Genomic DNA, 18,904 nt, shown 5'->3' on the forward strand with positions numbered 1-18,904 from the left:
CTCCTGCTGAGCAGGGAGCCCAATGCGGGGCTTGATCCCAGGACCCCGGGATCATGACCTGAGCCGAAGGCAGACGCTTAACAACTGAGCCACCCAGGCGCCCTGAAGCTGCCTCGCGGGTCACCTGGGTGGCTCAGTCGTTAAGCGTCTGCCTTCGGCTCAGGTCATGATCCCGGGGTCCTGGGACCCAGCCCCACGTTGGGCTCCCAGCTTAGCAGTAAGTCTGTTTCTCCCTCTGCCCTTCCGACTGCTTGTGCACTCTCTCTCTCTCCCTCTCTCTCAAATAAATAAATAAAATCTTTTAAAATATATATACAAATAAAAGACTGCTTGCGTTTCACTGCATGCTCCATGGCTGGCCAGCTGCACTGGGGAAGCTGGGCCTACCTACTGATCTCGCCTTGGTCCTATCAAGATCCCTTCTCAATGGCCATGGAAAACTCTGTAGAGGTACCCAAGGTGGTTCCTTGACGCTAGAGAAGTGGGATTTGGGAGAATAGCCCTGGCTCATGGAAACATGTGGCTTGGGAAAATGAAAGATGTAAGGGCAGAGGTCAGGAAACCGCTTCCTGGGTGGCCACCTGATTATGCACGGTATGGAGCAAGAGCTGTGTTGCACTCAATTACTAAAGGTAAAAGCTACCAATGGAATTTACAAATGGATCCAACTCCTGGAGACTTGGTTTTGTAGATGCATTGAAAAAAATAGAGGAGAGTAAGAAAAAAAGCAATATGCAATTCCTTGATTATTGTTGTGTAATAGCTAAATGTAATTTAATAAGAGGGCTGGCAGAAAGAAAGCAAGGAAGGTGAGGTCTCATCCTTCCATCCTCCTTTCAGGGCATTTCCCAAGCTGCACGTGGATGTGGAGGCAATAGAGATCATAGCCAAGGGATATGAAGGCAACAGGAAATCCCACTGCTTAGTCCTTGGGAGAGGAGATCTCCATGGACAGGGCTGACCTATAGCCTCAGTCTGGGCTCTTTAGGTCCCCTTCACCACAGAAGCAGAGATCACCACTCTTTCCCAGCAGAGGTCAGGTACAGACAGGTGACATCATCCACAGAATCCCATGTTCCTCTTCCAGAGGCTGAATCCTCACTTCTCACTTTAGAGGCTAACTCCCAATCTGTGGCACCTGGCAGTGCCCCTGCATGTGGGGGGATAATCTTGGGGACCTGTTGAAGCCAGCATCCATCTTGTTAGTTCAGATGAAAGAAGGAACACTGTAGGTCATATTGTCCCCATGCACAGCTGGACTGACCATGGAACATGCAGACACAGGCCCAAGAGATAGGAATACTTGCTTATCATTCAAAGGAATATGAAGGAATGCAACCCTGTTAGCTTATGTATGTATAAGTGGTTAATTTAGGCACATACAAGCAGCTGACCAGCACTATCCTAAACACATAATCACCAGATGTACCTAATGAAACCTGTAACGTAAGAAATTAATATATTTTTCAGATTTTAAGTCTTGTGAGATAGAACAGACCTCTGTGGGACCAGATGAAAGGGCACCAGAAGTATGTAACATCTGTTAACATGACTTTATGGGCTCCCAATCTATAGCATCCACCTTCTCTGGAGACCCCTACTCCCATCAGGGAGTTCAGGACATTGAGCATTAGCTCCCTGTTCTCCTGGGTGGTGCCACACCAATAAATAGCTGATTTTTTTTTCACCTTGGAAGCTGGGTGTCAGTCTTATTGGCTTGCTGTGCATCTGGCAGATGAACTGTCCTTTGATTCAGCTACACTCTTTTATGGACAGGATACAGGTAGTATGATGTGGCCCTTGCTTCTGCCTTCTGGACTCTAAGGAGGGCAGCAAGACCAAACAGCACCCCAACCATAGGGATCTGGAACCTAAGGCTTGTGTCTGTGTCACCAGCCTCCTGGCCTTAGTACCTTTAATATTTGGCCCAATTCTCAGTACAGGAGACCCCTGAGAGTGGCCAGGTGGACAAGGGACTAACCCAGAAGTCTCCACAGTTTTCTGTGGGCTTGGAGGAAGGACCTTGGGGGCACATAGGAGAGATTCGTAGGCTGGGCCAGCCGGCCAGCCATGGAGCAGGAGGACAATGAAATGCACAGCAGTCTTTAAAAAGAGTTGGGTTTAGGGCGCCTGGGTGGCTCAGTTGGTTAAGCGACTGCCTTTCGCTCAGGTCATGATCCCGGAGTCCCGGGATCGAGTCCCACATCCGGCTCCCTGCACGGCGGGGAGTCTGCTTCTCCCTCTGACCCTCTTCCCTCTCGTGCTTTCTATCTCTCATTCTCTCTCTCTCTCAAATAAATAAATAAAATCTTTTTAAAAAATAAATAAATAAAAAGTTGGGTTTAGGTCTAATATGTGTGGATATAAGGAGGTGTGGATATAAAATGAGGAAGTGGCTTTAGAATGTCCGAGATATATAGTTAAGTGAGAAAAGTATAGTGCAGCTCTGTATACAAAGCATGTCTTCACTTTTAACCACAACAAACAACTTTTATAGAAACAAATCTGAATTCAGGACCCAGACAGAATGACACACACATGTGCAGACTCAATTCTAAAAGGATAACACTATACAGTAAGCCTCAGCTTCTCTGTGTATTTTTGTAATTCTGTCTACTCTGTCACATTGTTTCTTTTCTCTGATACTGCACAATGTTTTCAAGAATGAAGAAAGAGATCATTTTGGAGAAAACCATCAGAGTGTACCTTCTGGTCATGTGTTCAACCTAAATATTCCTGTTCTCGGACATCACTGCTAAATCTTCTCTGAGGTCTTAACTTTTTCCCCATCCACTGATGTTTCATCAAATCTCTGTCTGCCATCACCTTTGAATCACTACATAGCCACTGGTAATAGCTTTCTGTAATTTGCATTTTGCAGCTCTAGTTCTGAGGTAATACCAATTCCCCATGCAGAACAGTCCCTGCAAAAGAAATGGTAATCACTTCCAAACAATGAGACATCATGGTTTTAAGTACTCCAATTCCTTGGAAAAGGAGAGCAGCCTTTGCATACATGCTCCCTCTTTGAACGCTGCAGCCTTTGTCCCCTTCTAAAACAACATTTATTACATTGTTCTTTGATTGATGGATGTTAGATTCCTAAAACGAACTGGGTTTATGCCAGGATATGAAGTAAGATATTAAATGGATAAAAGTATTGTTCAATGAATTGGACACACAAATTAGTGATCAGATTAGAGAGATGTTTTCTATGGGTGCATTTTTTAAAAACGCTTGCTTTAGGGTGGCCTCACATTCATCCTATATCTTTTGTGTCACGGCCCTATATGAAGTATTTTTACCTTGTCTCTGACCTAACATACACAGACTGACAAAACTGTCTCTAAGGCTGCTGGGTGTATTTCACTTGTAGGATGATAACGTTTACTAGGTTCTGCTTCCAGGGACACATTTTGTATCTAAATGACTGTATAGAATGATATGTGCCTTTGGGAGCATATGAAATGGTTTTAGCTTTGGGATCACGCTGAGCATCAAGGGGTCTGAAATAATGTCTACAAACACTTGGGTGATCAGTTGCAGACACCACTTCCCAGAAATCTGGGTACGGATCCTTTAAGAAGGAGCGAAGCCGCCCTCCGCCCCCCGCCCCGCCCCCGGCCTGGGAAGGAAGACCCTAATCGCCAGAGCCCTTAAGGGGGCATGGCCTTTCCTCCCAGAGGTCGATGGGAATGTCTCATGCGCGTCCTGTGTCTGTGAACTACATTACCCAGAAGAGCGCGCGTCGATGGACGGCATCCCTGACCAATGAAGGTAGAGAAAAGAGTCGTTTCTGCGTGTGCCCCTAACGTCGGGGCGGAGCTTCCGGCCTCATCCCCCTGGCGGTCTTTTTGCCTCTTTCATGCCTGTTCGTCGGCTAATGTTCTGGAGCGCAGGTTCGGGATCGGGGTGACTCACCGAGAGGGCGCGAGGGAAGGCGCTGTCGCCGCCGCACACACTTGGGTCCGCGGCTGGCGACGCCGCCCGGGCTGCCCCGCGCCGGGGGCCGAGACGGGGACCGCCGGTCCGGGTGTCCGCTCCGCCTACCGTGTCTGATGGCGGTGGCCGCGCCCCGGGACCCGACTCAGGTAAGCGCTCGTCTTCCTCCCTCCCCCGACCCAGACCCCGGAGGCCCGAGCGCGGGGCGCCGGCTCGCGGCCCTGCGGCCCAGGCCCCGGCGTCGGACGGGGCGGCGGCGGGGGGCGGGGGCCCCGTGTGCGAGCGCCGGCGTGCCGGCGTGAGGAGCGGGCTCCGGGCCGGGGGGCCTGAGGCGGGAGGAGGCCGGAGGGAGGCGGGAGGGAGGCCGGAGGGGGCCTGAGGCCGGAGGAGGCTGGAGGGAGGCTGGAGGGAGGCCGGAGGGGGCCTGAGGCGGGAGGAGGCTGCCCGCAGGGGACCGCGCGTGAGGCGGGGTCGCGCCGGGACTGGCGGGCCGAGGTGCCGTACCTCCAGGTGAGGACTCTAGGCGCCAAGGGGCCTTTCGGCCGCAGGAGGGACACGATCTCCGTTTGCGATTTAAAAGTTTCCCGAAGGCGGTTCAAAGGAAGAGCGGACCGGAGGGCCATGAAGAGGACGTTGAGGCCTTGGGAGGTCGGATCTTAGTTCAGGTGGCACGGTTGGCAAGAGGGGACACAGCATTGAGGCCCAGCGGTCAGACAGCCAGCGTGAAGTCGCCTGACTCCAGGGCCAGGGAAGGGTGCGGGTGTGGATCAGAGGCAGAAAGTGATCTTACGATCTTACCAGACTCTGTCTGGCTGCAGAGTGTAGAGCAGACCGTGAGACCGGGGTAGAAGGAAGATCAGGCTCTGCAGCTACTGCCAAAGCCCAGGTGAGAGTTAATGGGCCAGAGCTGTGGCTTAGGAAAGGTAGTTGGATTCTGGGTGCATGTTTTAAATGGGCAACTAGATTCTCTGATGCAGGAGAAGGAGTGAAATACAGGACTCAGGGATGACCCCAGTGTTTTAGGTCTTAGCAGCTGTAGGAGTGGAAGGTCCATTATCTGAGATGAAGAATGTAGTAATACTCACCGTGGGGGTGTTAGGAGCTTTGATTTAGGTATATTGAGAGTCTGGGGTGTTTCAGAGACCACTGAATGGATGTATGATGTAGGCAGTTGTACACATAGGTCTGGGAATCTGGGGAAGGCTCAGGATGGAGTGTTCAGGATGTTCACGATTAGGAGGGGTAATCGACAGGTGATGATTGTAAAGCTATGAGGGGCCAGGTAGGGGGGATGGGGAAGGTGGACTGGGTCTCTTGGCTGGGTACCTAGGTGATGGGTGGAGGCTTCACAAACACAAATGGGGCAGGCACATGGCCCTGAAAGGAGTGTGTGTCAGGGACGGGGTAGTCTGGCAGGTGGCCAAGGCTTCCAAGGCAAGGGTGGACATGAATGAGGCGGACACGGAGGGAGGGGATAACCGAGGCAAGATGTCAGGCAGACCGGAGTGGGTGTTTACTCACCACTCTGTGCACTCACCAGGATTTTTTGAGGACTTTGTTGGGGTCTGGGCTATTTCATTCAGGCAGGAGGATAAGGTCAAGGGCAAACGTGGTCATTTGTGAGAGTCACTAAGGCCTGGGGTGGACCACTGATGGAGCTGGGCTTTGATGAGGGTTAGGTGGACAGAGGAAGGTTGTGATTGCTTTGGGGACAGCAAGTACAGCACCTTGTGGAATAGGGCCATGGGTGTCTGAGATCCATACATCTGAGGCAAGGAATAGACCCAAGCAGTGAAGTCTTGGTAGGTGGATTTGGGGCTGCGACGGCTAGTGGGCGTTCTGGGAAGTCAGTAGCAGTATTCAATGCTGTTTGAATTTGCGAAGCATCCTATGGATGCTGTATTCAGGTTGTGGTGCAAGGTCTAAAATTAAGAGCCAACATTACATGCGGCACTGATGTTTGGAAACCGTGAGGGCCTCCGATGGCCAGAGTGCTACTTCTGCTCCCCACTCTGCTCCCAGAAATAAGATCTCCTAACCAAGCGATGTTTTTATCAAGGGGATCAGGAGCCGTTCCTGCTTATCCCTCTGTAGTTGGTTTCAGTTCCCTACCTGCCCATGGAGTTACTGACAATAAGTCAGTGGCATCTTCCCAGGGGAAACGGGTACCTCTTTGTATTGATATTACAAATCTTGGATCTCACAACCACCATCTGTTCACTCTTTCCCAGAGTGCCACCCCCCTGTGGCCCTGTGTGGTGTGTGGTGTCCTCTCTCAGACTGTGAATATATATGGTTAGAAAAGTGCTGTCAGTCTCATCTGTCCAGTGTTAGGTGTTCTGTGTTTGGCCATCCCCATAACCCTAGCACACAATCCATTCCCGTCCTCACCAGTGGGGTGAAGAGCAGGTGATTGACATAACAGTCATATATAATTGTAAGACCAGAGAGTAGTTGCCTAAGGTATGCAGGGCAATAAGGTGGTGGCAGCCATGGGCATGTGGCAGTGTCTGCAATGTGGGGGATATGCCATCTAAAGAATGATGTGTACTTGGTGTATGCCTGATGCCCTAGGGCCCTGGGATTGGGAATTGCATGGTTTGTCCGTATTAGGGGAATTGCTTAGCAGAAATGGGTGAATGCCTCTGTGCCAAACCCTTGTTTTATACCTTTTTATCCACCTGCCTCATCTTACTGATGGCTGGTGCCCATGATCAATGGACCTGTGAGGAGACGGTGGCACCAGCAGTGCTAGGGCCTGGTTTCTCTTCTGTGTTGGATGCTCAGGAGGAGGATGGGTGAGGGGTAGATGTGGAGGAGATGGATTGTCATCTATGAGGGAGAGGCTGTTTATGGTTTCATCTGTCTCCATCTTGCCAGGGCACTGTGACCTTTGAGGACGTTGCTGTGTCCTTCTCCTGGGAGGAATGGGATCTTCTTGATGAGGCTCAGAGACACCTGTACCAGGATGTGATGCTGGAGAACTTGGCGCTTATAACCTCCCTGGGTAAGGTCCTCACACCCACCTCTGTACCCTGAGCTAGTCTCTCCCTTTGCCTTTTTCCCCAAGGGCAGATCTATTCTCCCATCAGGATCATGGTCTCTGCTTCCTTCCCCCACTTCCTTGAATAGGCAGTGTGGTTGGCTGGCTGAGGTATGTGCACTGCCTTCTCCTTGAGCAGCCCCAACACCTGCTACTCCCATAGCCTCTCAGGGAAGGAGCCAGGGTCAGGACTGTTCCATTCAGCCCAGTGGATCCCACTTTGCTTGCCCTCTCCCTGCCAGGCGATTTGCAGTTACAAAGCACCCAAGTATCCCAGGTTCCACTTTCTTTTTCTAGCTGACATTTCCTCATTCCTTCTTGTGCTAGAAATTGCCATCACTGACCATCACTGTAATGTAGACCACGGTCTGTTCTTGCAAGATCCTTCTTGGAAGTTTTCTTTATAATAGTTTTCTTTCCTGTGCACTGCATGTGCTGAGCTGTTCTTGGCCAGTGCTGTCCACTTATCTCTCCTGTCTTTCCCTTATTTATACTTGTATCATCCAGGTGCCACATAGTTGCTCATCTCGGGATTGTGGAGAGTCTGTTGTGGTTCACAGCCTGGCTCTGAACAGTGACACCTGGGGGTGGCATGACCTCAGGGCTGTGTACACATCATACCAGAAACTTATTCCACATGGCTGGTCTTTTGTTGGTAATGACAGTGGCCCCCACACTTCATACCTGCCTTTCCTTCCCGTCTTTACACTCGGGTGACTGGTCAACTGCTATTCATCACTTGTACTCTTACTTCCTGCCCAGGGCTAATCTGCACCTCCCTGGATTCCACATCTTGACCATTTTAGTCACTGTTCCATGTGGGGTACTGTCCTCCTTGGCTCTTATGTGTTGTGTCGTGAGGTGAACACAGATCGTTAAACAGTCCTTGAACACCAGGCTCTCTTTCACTGTTGAATTTTCCTGGGCCTGAACACACCCTTCTGCATGGCAGACTAGGTCCTGTTGAAAGTTATGTGTAGGCCTTGTCTCTCTTCAGTGTGTTTATTTCACCTCATGAGTGCCCCTAAACCTCCATTTTGTGAGCAGTGACGGCCCAGCACTGCTAAGCAGCCTCATCCTTAGCCTGAACTCAAACCTCTTATCCTATGAACAGTCTCATGCACTCGTTTCTGGGTTTGTTAGACATGCTTGGGTAGCGGCTGCCTACCCACAAAAGTCACCGTGCACTTCACCAGCATTTCCTGCTTTCAGGTTGTTGGCATGGAGCAGAGGATGAGGAGGCACCATCTGAGCAGAGCGTTTCTGTAGGAGTGTCACATGTCAGGGCTCCCAAGACAGGTCTTTTTCCCCAGAAGGCCAACCCCTATGAGGTGTGTGGTCCAGTCTTGAAAGACAATTTTTACTCGGCTGAGCACCAGGAAACACAATTCAGTGAGAAAGTGTACACTGGTGAGACACATGGGAAAAGATTCTGTTTCAGCGAAAACCTTCAGCAGCAGCAGAAGCAGCATGTGAGCGATAAGCCCTTCGGTAACAATGTAAGCAGAGCTTCAGTGATCAAGAGCTGCAGGTTGCAAGTGTCAGGGAAGCCCTTTATCTGTGGGGAGATTGGGAAGGATTTCTTGGCCAGCTCAGGATTCCTCCAGCAGCAGGCCACACAGACTGGAGAGAAGTCAAACAATGCAACTGAATGTGGGGCGGCCTTCCACAAGGGAAAAACTCAACACTGCTGGGGAGACAGCACAGAAGCTTTCAGCCACAAGCACACATTTGTTCATCACCAGAGAGTCCGCCCTGGAGAGAGATGTTACATGTGCAGTGAATGTGGGAAATCTTTTAGCCATAACTCTAGCCTTATTAAACATCAGAGAGTTCACACAGGAGAAAGGCCTTACGAGTGTGGGGAGTGTGGAAAATCCTTTAGCCAGAGCTCCAACCTCTTTCAACATCGGAGAGTTCACACTGGAGAAAGGCCTTACGAGTGCAGTGAATGTGGGAAATCTTTTAGCCAAAGCTACAGCCTCAATAACCATCGGAAAGTTCACACTGGAGAGAGGCCATTTGAGTGTGGAGAATGTGGCAAATCCTTCAGTCAAAGATCCAACCTCATTCAACATCGGAGAATTCACACTGGAGAAAAGCCTTATGAGTGCAGTGAGTGTGGGAAGTCCTTTAATCAAAGTTCTGCGCTCCTGCAACACCATACCGTTCACACCGGAGAACGGCCCTATGAGTGCAGTGAATGTGGGAAATCCTTTACCTACAATTCCAGTCTTTTAAAACACCAGAAAGTCCACACAGGATCAAAGCCTTATGAGTGCAGTGAATGTAGGAAATCTTTTAGCCAGAATTGCAGCCTTGTTCTACATCTGAGAGTTCACACTGGAGAAAGGCCTTATGAGTGCAGCAAATGTGGAAAATCTTTTAGCCAAAGCTCTGCGCTCCTTAAACACCAGAGAGTTCACACTGGAGAAAGGCCATATGAGTGCAATGAGTGTGGGAAGTCCTTTAGGCGAAGCTCCAACTTCAGTGACCATCGGAGAGTTCACACTGGAGAAAGGCCGTATAAGTGTAACCAGTGTGGGAAATCCTTTAGTAAAAGCTCTGGCCTCACTCGACACCAGAGAGTTCATACTGGATTGGGCATTATAAATATCTTGAATGAGAAAGCCATTAGCCGAAGCCCTTACCTCATTGATTACCACAAAATTCACATGGGAGAAACAACTTAGATATGTAGCAAATGTATTTCCTTGTTCAGTATAACAACACTTGAGGAGATCTCTTTTGAGGGTACCATTTGCCTGAATGGCGCCTCTTACATCCACACATCAAAATAAATTCCAGGTATGTGGAGCTGTGTTGCATGTTTCAGCTTGGGCCCGTGTGAATTTTTATTACTGTTGATTGTGTAGCAGCAGCCATTCACCTCTCCCACCTGCAGGTGCCCATATGTATATCATTTATCTGCTCTGATGTGTTCAGCAAAGTAAACCTTGGTGTTTTCCCATTCACTGGGTAAATGTGAGAAGCCAGAGTACTCATTTTTTTCTCTCTGATTAGTAGGGCACAGATGACCCTGTTGTGTTCCAGAGGACTCCATCTGAGTTCTGCCTGTGACCTGAAAAGTCACCTTTTTTAGGGATATTGGTCTGGTAATTCTTGTGATGGAATTTCCTAGCCTCCAAATCACTAACCGAGGAACAGCCTTCCTCTGTTAATTCTGGTTTGTGCTATAACAAAGGCCTTATTGTGCAAGTTATCTTTATCTTGAGGGTTAGATTTACTTTATGGGGTGGTTTCAGAATGACAGGAGAAATAGCTGGCATGGGCACCCCAATCTTTGTGTGCTTCAGGGGGATAGAAGGATGGTAGTCCTGTCTCTAGTTTGGGCCTTGTTTGCATTGTTGCCTCTAAGGAAATTATGTAGGGTTTTGTGGTTAAATTGTAGCCTGGATGCCAGGAAGTTTCGTGCTATCAGCACTCACCTTGAAGAGGGGGCAGTTGTGACAATCTCTGGTACTTCTGGGAACAACATAAAATTGTTTTCTTGTTTGCAGGGGATGTTGCATTGTGCTCAGCACTGGTGCAGGAAATCTGTTCCCAGGTCTTGGAAAGGAGAGATGTACCCTAATGCCCAGAATTCTGTTTGGTGGTGTCACTGGCTGAAAGATTATAGGGGGAGTCATAATTGTACACAAACGGAGAATTAACAGAGAGGGCAAGAGATTGCAACAAACTGGTTGGATTGTGCCTCTTTTATAAAAGGGCACCTGCTATTGTGCTAGTCAGTATGGCTGTGAAGGATGAGCAAGTACAGAAATTCAAGGATCCTTCTGAACTGTGAAGCTTGTGTAGCTGAGGGCCTTGTCAGAAAATAATCTAATAGGGGGACGCCTGGGTGGCTCAGTTGGTTAAGCATCTGACTCTTGATTTTGACTCAAGTCATGATCTCAGGGTTGTGAGGTCAAGCCCTGCAAACAGATCTAGCCTCAGTGCAGAGCCTGCTTGGGATCCTCTCTCCTCCTCCCTGTGCATATACTCCCCCCACCACCACCACGTTCACACTCTCTCACGTGTGCTCTCTCTATAAGAAAAGGAATCTAACGGTTTTATGGATTCCTGTAGTTTCTCTGCATTGTTCACCATAAGGCCTTTGTTGCACAGGAAGGAAAACAAAGATAGAAAGAAAGAAGATCTCAGTCCAGAAATGCAGACTTTACGCAGCCTGCATTCCCAATGACTCAGGTGGAAATGGCTTTCATTGCTCACCTGTATTTGCTGCAAACGAAGCAAGGTGCTGATCCCAGGGCATTTACAAGGGATATGGTGCGGTCAATACAGGTTTGCCAAACTTTGTTTTTTGAAAACAGAATTTTTTTTTTATTATACCGTTAATGCCTTTTTGGTATGGTTAATAAATAATAAATTGTCCATATTTAAACTGTACCATTTGATGAGTGTTGACATTCCTATAAACCCATGAAACCATCATCACAAATCGTAACAATGTGCATATGCATCACCCCACATTCACTCATGCCCTTTAATTATTATCTCCTTCTCTCTGCCCTCCAGGCAAACATTGATTTACTTTCTTCTACAATAGATTCGTATGTATTTAATGTAATTTTACAAGAATGAAAATAAAATGTTTAGTTTTTTTTCCCCGCTGGGTGTTCTCATCTGGTATATTTATTTTGAGATTTGTCAGTGGGTCTGTGTAATTAGTTCATTCTTTTAATGTTGTCAAGAAATGTAATGTTCTATCTACTATTTGTTTATTTACTCATCTGTTTCAGATATTTGAGTTGTTTCTAGTTTGGGGCTTTATCAAACAGTTGTTAGAGACATTTGTTTGATTCTTAAATTTATGATTCTTTGTATGGATATGTTTCATTCCTCTTGTGTTGATACCTCAGAGCGCCTCAGAGCTGTAGTTACAGGGCTGTGATTTGGGGACTGTTAAATGAGGTCATCCTAAGGAGAACTCCTCCCTGTTAGCTCCCTATGAAAAGATGTGTTAGTTATGGGCTGAATTGTATGTTCCCAAATTCATATGTTGAAATCATAATCTCCAGTACCTCAGAATGTCACTGCATTTGGAAATAGGGTTTTTAAAAAGGTAAAATAAAGACGATACTGTGGACACTAATCCAGTGTGACTAGTGTCATTAAGAGGAAATTAGTACACAGACACACAGAGGGAAGATCATATGAAGACAGAGGAAGAAAATGCCCACCTACAAGCCAAGGAGAGAGGTCTCAGGAGAAATCAGTGCTGCTGACACCCTGATATCAGATACCTAGCATATGAGAAAATACATTTCTGTTGCTTAAACCACCCAGTCTGAAGTAATGTATTATGGTGGCCTTAGCAAAGTCTTATGGGAGCCATCAGCATCTGGGAAGGAGAGGGTCTGCAGGGTGCCCTAGGGACAGAGGGAGGAGGTGATTATGATCCGTAAAGTAGTTGGAACCAGAAGGAGGGATGGGCTTGGAATTGATTCCTCCATCCCCACCTCTCAGTGGAGGTCACAAAGAGAAACTTGCTGCCCAACCTCCCCCTAGGTTCAGTTTCCAGCTGTGTAAAATGGAGATCATGAGCAGACCTGCCTCTGGGGCGATTTGAGGATGTAAAGAACTCATGGCCTAGGAAAGGGGCTCAGATGGAGAATCTTTTTTTTTTTTAAGATTTTTATTTATTTATTTGATAGAGACACAGCGAGAGAGGGAACACAAGCAGGGGGAGTGGGAGAGGGAGAAGCAAGCTTCCTGCGGAGCAGGGAGCCCGATGTGGGGCTCGATCCCAGGACCCTGGGATCATGACCTGAGCCGAAGGCAGACGCCCAATGACTGAGCCACCCAGGCGCCCCTCAGATGGAGAATCTTTGAAGAGTGATGATTGTCCTAAGGGGTGGGGAGTAGGGTTAGCAGTGCCTTTGGAGAGGGGGGCAAAAGATCACTGGGGGCAAATATTGAGATATTTATACCTGGGGGGCCTTGCAGGGGCTGAGGTTGACATGAGGGGGTGGGTAAGGTTCCCACCTGGCTCTTCCTGAAGCTCTGATCCCTACTGGACAGTCCCAAGCCAGTGGGGGACAAATAGGGACTGAGTGGCTTGGACCATGCACACATCACCAAGGGGACCTGGATAAGTGGTGGCCATACCTCAAGGGCCCCTTGAACACCTTCTTATGGACTTTATCCAGCTTCTACCCTCTATGGGACTTGAATATATTTTAGTGATTGTATGTCCATTTGCAGAGTGAGTTAAAGCATTTCTTTGCTGAAAAGCTGCAGCTCTTATAGTCACTGAAAAGCTGATTGATTTTGTTTCCAGCCCTGGATCATCCCAATGTTTACATCTACATCAAGTCATCATGTCACACACTTTATGGGAACCATTATAAACACTCTCTTTTATCACTCACAATCTTCTAGAAAAGTTGAACAGACCACTGGCATCGTTAACATCAGCAAAACTTTCAGAAACCTTTAAGCTCCCTTGGCCAAAGATATTCCCTCTCGCCCTTATGGCCATGGAGTCCACTCACTCAGTTATCCCGCTGTGAATTACTAAGTGGAAGACTCATGCATGTGTCTAGGGATTTCACTTCCAATACTAGTTACTGCTCTGCTACATGCAGACATGGCAAAATATTACCGGGGATTCACATAATATATCCAGTCCTGTCACCAACTCACTAAGGCCACCTTCTGAAAACACGTTTTAAAGGGCTTTTTTATGATCTTCAACTAGTAGATTCTGTTGGAACAGACCTCAGAGAATAACTGCTCATAAATCTCATTGGAAGGAACCTATCAGGTGCTGTTAGCAATAAATAGAGTAGTGAAACTCCAGAGAGTCACTCTGGTCCATGTTGCACAACTAAAAAAGAAATCCAGAATTCCACACAATTGGAAGCCTACTCCAATCCAAGACCTCAAACTGAGGATTCTGAGCTGATCTTCAAAAGCAGACAGGTGACCCAAAACCTTCGGAACAAACAGATGACAGCTTCCACTCGATACCTCACAACAAGACATCTGTCTAACAAATTACTGTTTTGTATTTTTAATCTGCTTGCCTGTAATTGTTCCACTTCTCATTTTCCACAGACCCCTTGTCATCACCACTAATGGCCCTTTTACTCGTTTCTTCCTTATAAGGTTAGGTTAGGTCAGAACATAATCTTAACACCCTTATTAGGCTATCCCTAACAGCAGCCCCTACCCTCAGTCACTGCTGGATATGCCATTCATCACCTGCCTACCATGGTAAAACCTCCGGGTCATGCAGGTAGCATCAAATGAGACCATAGGGAGTTACAGCGGATGGCATTTCCACTTGCACATACATGGACCTTGACCTTACACGAATCAATGTGTGACATTGCTAGTGTCCCTCTCTCCCAGAAAAAGAACTGATTATTTCAATCTTGATGAGAACTCAGGCGAACCTAAGTTTGATTTCAATAATCTTCATAGGGCAATGTGCCCAATACTTACTACCTGGTAGAGACAGATAGAGATCCAAAAATGTAACCCAGTCCTGTAAGCCCTTGGTTCTGACCTTATATCATGAATGACTCCTTTGTTCCCAGATGTCTGTGTGCCCTTGACAGATAACTACTTTCTTTGTGGCCAGGACCCACAGGATTCATACTAACACGTCATGCACTTTAGGAATAATATCTTAAAACTTGTCCATACATGAGGGACCCTAGTTCTATAAATCACCAACGTTGGAAATCCGACTCAGGTGTGATTTCTAAAATGAGGTCTTCTATTCAGCACACTGAGGGGAGTACTGACTCATTGTTTATGTGAACGATATGAGTAGTGTTCCCATCAGTGGGAATCATACAAATATAAAAGACTAATAAACCTATCACTAGCCTTGGCAGTAGTTTTAAGACACCAGTTCTGCCCTAAATGTAGTAAACATTTGTCTCAACTCATGGACACAAGTAGTGATGGACCGTCTCATTGCTCTAGATTTCTTGTTGGCTAGTCATGGTGGAATCTGTGCCACTGCTAATACTGCTTGTCCTTGGGTCTATGAAACAGACGAGGGACTATTAATTGTGCTTGCTTTTGTCATAGTGGTCGTGATGCTGGTCTGTTTGTCCAGAGCCTTAAATGCTTCTATGCAACTGCAGTTTTATCAGATGATCACTGTGATGATATAACAGTAAAAAGGTCAAGCCAATCTTGCAGTACCCACTATGAAGATGAACAGTCTCTAAAGCAGTGAAGATTTGAATCTGTGTTTCCCCCAAATTAGTCAACTTCTCAGAAGTGAGAGAAAGACCAGGGTGAGACTGAGAGAATATAGAAATAGACAATGGCCAGACCATATAGAAAGATAGAACTCAGACCCACAGTCTCTGGTAACCAGCACAGGAAACCAACCCATTATCTATATAACCAGCCCACGATGCCAGCTATCTAGAAGTGAAACCTATAGAAAATCATACCATTATATTTAGCAACATTTCAGGATGCCAAAGGATGACCCCAGTAACGATGGCACCAAAGAGCCAGGACATGATTAATAATGGACGATTCCATTATTAAGCATAATTAATAATAATGAAGATTCCTTCATTTTTGTCCTTGTTTGCAACATAATACCAACCAGAGAAGGCCGAATATGTACACCTAACAATCATGTAGGATGCATCTTCTATTTAGCCCAGCTCCAGCTTCCCAATCAGGGCATACCTGAAGTCTTACCTTTTTAAACTATAAGGCTTTACCACTCTTCTGCCTGCCTTTGAGAATCTGCAAAAATGCAAGTGATGGGTTCTGACAACCTTGTCGCAGGAAGGGCTTTGAGTGTTCTCATTTGGCTGGTCATCTATTTCCATAGCTCTTGGACATTCCTCAAAATACTGTCTTATAAGTTGATTTGAAACAATTTTGACTGTGATTTTACAAGGATTAATTAGCAATAGTGTTAAATTTACTTGTTGTGTTTCATTTTCCATCTTAGGTTATTGACATTTTGGCAATTGATCCATCAGAGAACATACCCTTATCTAAACATCTTTCAGGGAGGCAAGTTTGAGTGTAAACTGCTTTGGAGTCTTTCCGTACCAAGTATAGAAAGATGGTCATTGATTAATCAGAATTTTATTTCCTTTTTGTCCTGAAAATAAACAGTATTGCAGGGTCCACTTAGGAATTCTGGCATTAGGTAATTTATGATAAGCTTAAACCTTCCTCACTGGTGAATCCTCCTAAACACTGTCCCTCTTTGTCCTATTTTTAGTCCAACTTTCTTTCTTTTCCTTCAGTCCACAGTATTCTGAGTTGGCCTCCATGTCCCTTGAGTTTGTAACTTCCTTGTGGAGGAGAGACATTCCTGAAAATGGACATTTCACCTGGTTATGTTAAAATCTGTGGCATTGTCAAAGACTTCCCAAATCCCAGGGGAAAAAAGAAAAATCTGCTAAGTCACTTATTCTTCTGCTGTGCACACAATCTCCAGGAATCAATCTATCTTCTGATTGAGCCAAGAGATGCAAAAACATGGTTGGAAAGAGTCCAGTAGACCTGACTTTAAAATATTTTAAGGTTAGTGAAATTTTAATGCTTAAAAATGAAAGAACTAGAAATCTGAAACTTTTAGAAAGGACACTGATAATGTAAGAGAAAATTATTGTCCTAAAGTAGCATAAAGGAAGATAAATATTAATCTAATGCTTTTAATATTTTATTTGAGAAAGAGTGAGAGAGAGAGAGGAGCAGGGGGAGGGGCAGAGGGAGTCTGATGCAGGGCTCGATCCCAGGACCCTGGGACCATGACCTGAGGCAAAGGCAGATGCTTAACCAACTGAGCCACCCAGACGCCCCTGGGGTTGGCTCTTTATGTTGCTAAACATAATCATCCTCAAAGCTGTTTTTCTAAAAAAAAATTTGCTAAGTTGTGATTTTGAATAATGGCCTTGACCCCTAGATCACCAAGCAAGAATGAGAAAGAGGAGACTGCAGAGCTTTCGTGTAATTGCAACTGTGTTTTTTTTAAGATTTATTTATTTGAGAGAGTCTGAGCAAGTATAAGATGGGGGAGGGGCAGAGGGAGAGGGCAAGAATCAAGCAGACTCCCTACTGAGCTTGGAGCCTGAAGTGGGGCTTGACCTCCCTACCCTCCCTACCCTGGGATCAGAACCTGAGCCAAAACCAAGAGTCAGATGCTTGACTGACTAAGCCACCCAGGCGTGCCCTAAGTGTGTACGTAGATGTTTACAAATTATGTGTGTGTGTATATACACATATTTTAAGATTTTATTATTTATTTGGGAGAGAGAGAGAGAGTGCGCACGCATAAGCAGGGGTAGCAGCATGCAGAGAGAGAGGGAGAAGCAGACTTTCTGCCAAGCCGGAAGCCCAATGTGGGGCTGGATCCCAGGACCCCAGGATCATGACCTGAACTGAAGGCAGACACCGAACCAACTGAGCCACCCAGGCGCCCCTACAAATTATATTTTTTAAAAAGGTCATATACCCCTATCAATTTGTCTTTTTGAACCACTTAGACTTTTTATTTTCTAAAAAGGAATTACATCTTTTCACTGATTTTTTCTTAAAGATTTTATTTATTCATTTGAGGGCAAGAGACAGAGAGCACACAAGCAGGGGGAGAGGCAGAACGAGAGAGGAGAAGCAGACTTCCTGCTGAGCCAGCCAGAAGCCTGATGTGGGGCTCGATCCCAAGACCTGGAGATCATGACCTGAGCCTAAGGCAGACGCCTAACCATCTGAGCCACCCAGGAGCCCCTTCTCACTGATTTTTACCATGTAAAATATGTTACCACAGTATTGCAGTCTATATAAGACAAAGATTTAATCCCTAATGATTTCAAATTTATAAATTGCATACATTGGGTTTACAAGTCAATAAGTTATCATTTTTCAGAGTACCCTATCCTTCCAGTTTAGTGTCTGCACATGAAGTATCCTTCATTCTGTCTGGACCTTTCTGTTTCCTGAATGTGCACACGGCTTCCCAGCACCACTCCTCAGGCACTTTCTCTCTTTGGAATACTTTTCCCAACACTCTACACTTAGTAAATCATTGCACAGTATTTATTCCAGACATAAAAAATATATCTTTGGGGCGCCTGGGTGACTCAGTCATCAAGCATCTGCCTTTGGTTCAGGTCATGATCCCAGGGGTCCTGGGTTTGAGCCCCGCATCGGGCTCCCTGCTCCGCGGGAAGCCTGCTTCTCCCTCTGCCACTCCCCCTGCTTGTGTTCCCTCTCTCGCTGTGTCTCTCTGTCTTTGAAATATATAAATAAAATATGAAAAAATATATATATATCCTCAAAGAATGTTTCCTTGAGCCATCAGGCTAGATCATGTATACTGATTGTACTTTATCATATTATCTAGTTGACCTTCCAGCACTTATAGTAACTTAAAATTTGTAATAATTTATATAGATATATGTTTATAGATTGTGTACTGGCTAAACTATCTTTTTAAAGATTAATCCGGGGGTGCCTGGCTGGCTCAGTGGTGATCTTGGGGTTGTGAGCTCGAACCCCACATTGGGTGTAGGGATTAATTAAAATAAATAAATAAAATGCTTAAAAATTAAAAAAAAATTTTCCAAAGCTAAGATGCCACACATTATAAAAGACCATTATTTTATGGGGAACTCAGAAAGAAAAAATGCTGTGGTAAGGTGTCTTCATGATAGTTTTACATGATGCAGGAATCATCACAGTCTAATGTTACTTTCAGATTGTTTTTTTAAGGATTTGACAGTTTCTCCCTCTGTTGTGTGTCTCACTCAGCGGGCACAGTGGGTTAGGGACAAAGCTCAGCCACAAGTACAAGATGCTATTCAGTATATTGTGCAGCCCAATTTCAGAGGATTAGACTGAAGAAAATTGTGTGTCCTAAGATCATTGCAATGTATTTCAACCCCAATAAGGACGGGG

The 18,904-nt window shown here is 46.2% G+C and overlaps 1 protein-coding gene across 1 annotated transcript; it reads left to right on the forward strand.

The window, feature by feature from the left end:
- The first annotated feature begins 4,009 nt into the window (after positions 1-4,009).
- LOC148163309 (uncharacterized) lies at positions 4,010-11,556 on the forward strand. The gene is made up of 3 exons (XM_088027007.1): positions 4,010-4,091; positions 6,823-6,949; positions 8,198-11,556. Exons 1-3 carry the CDS (start codon positions 4,059-4,061, stop codon positions 9,676-9,678), a joined length of 1,641 nt encoding a protein of 546 aa, XP_087883133.1. The 5' UTR covers positions 4,010-4,058; the 3' UTR covers positions 9,679-11,556.
- Positions 11,557-18,904: the final 7,348 nt, after the last annotated feature.

This window comes from Eumetopias jubatus, unplaced genomic scaffold, assembly GCF_037043125.1.
Source record: "Eumetopias jubatus isolate StellerSeaLion01/CBP00866 unplaced genomic scaffold, mEumJub1_p1.0 scaffold_10, whole genome shotgun sequence".
In the NCBI taxonomy this organism is placed as follows: Eukaryota; Metazoa; Chordata; class Mammalia; order Carnivora; family Otariidae; genus Eumetopias; species Eumetopias jubatus.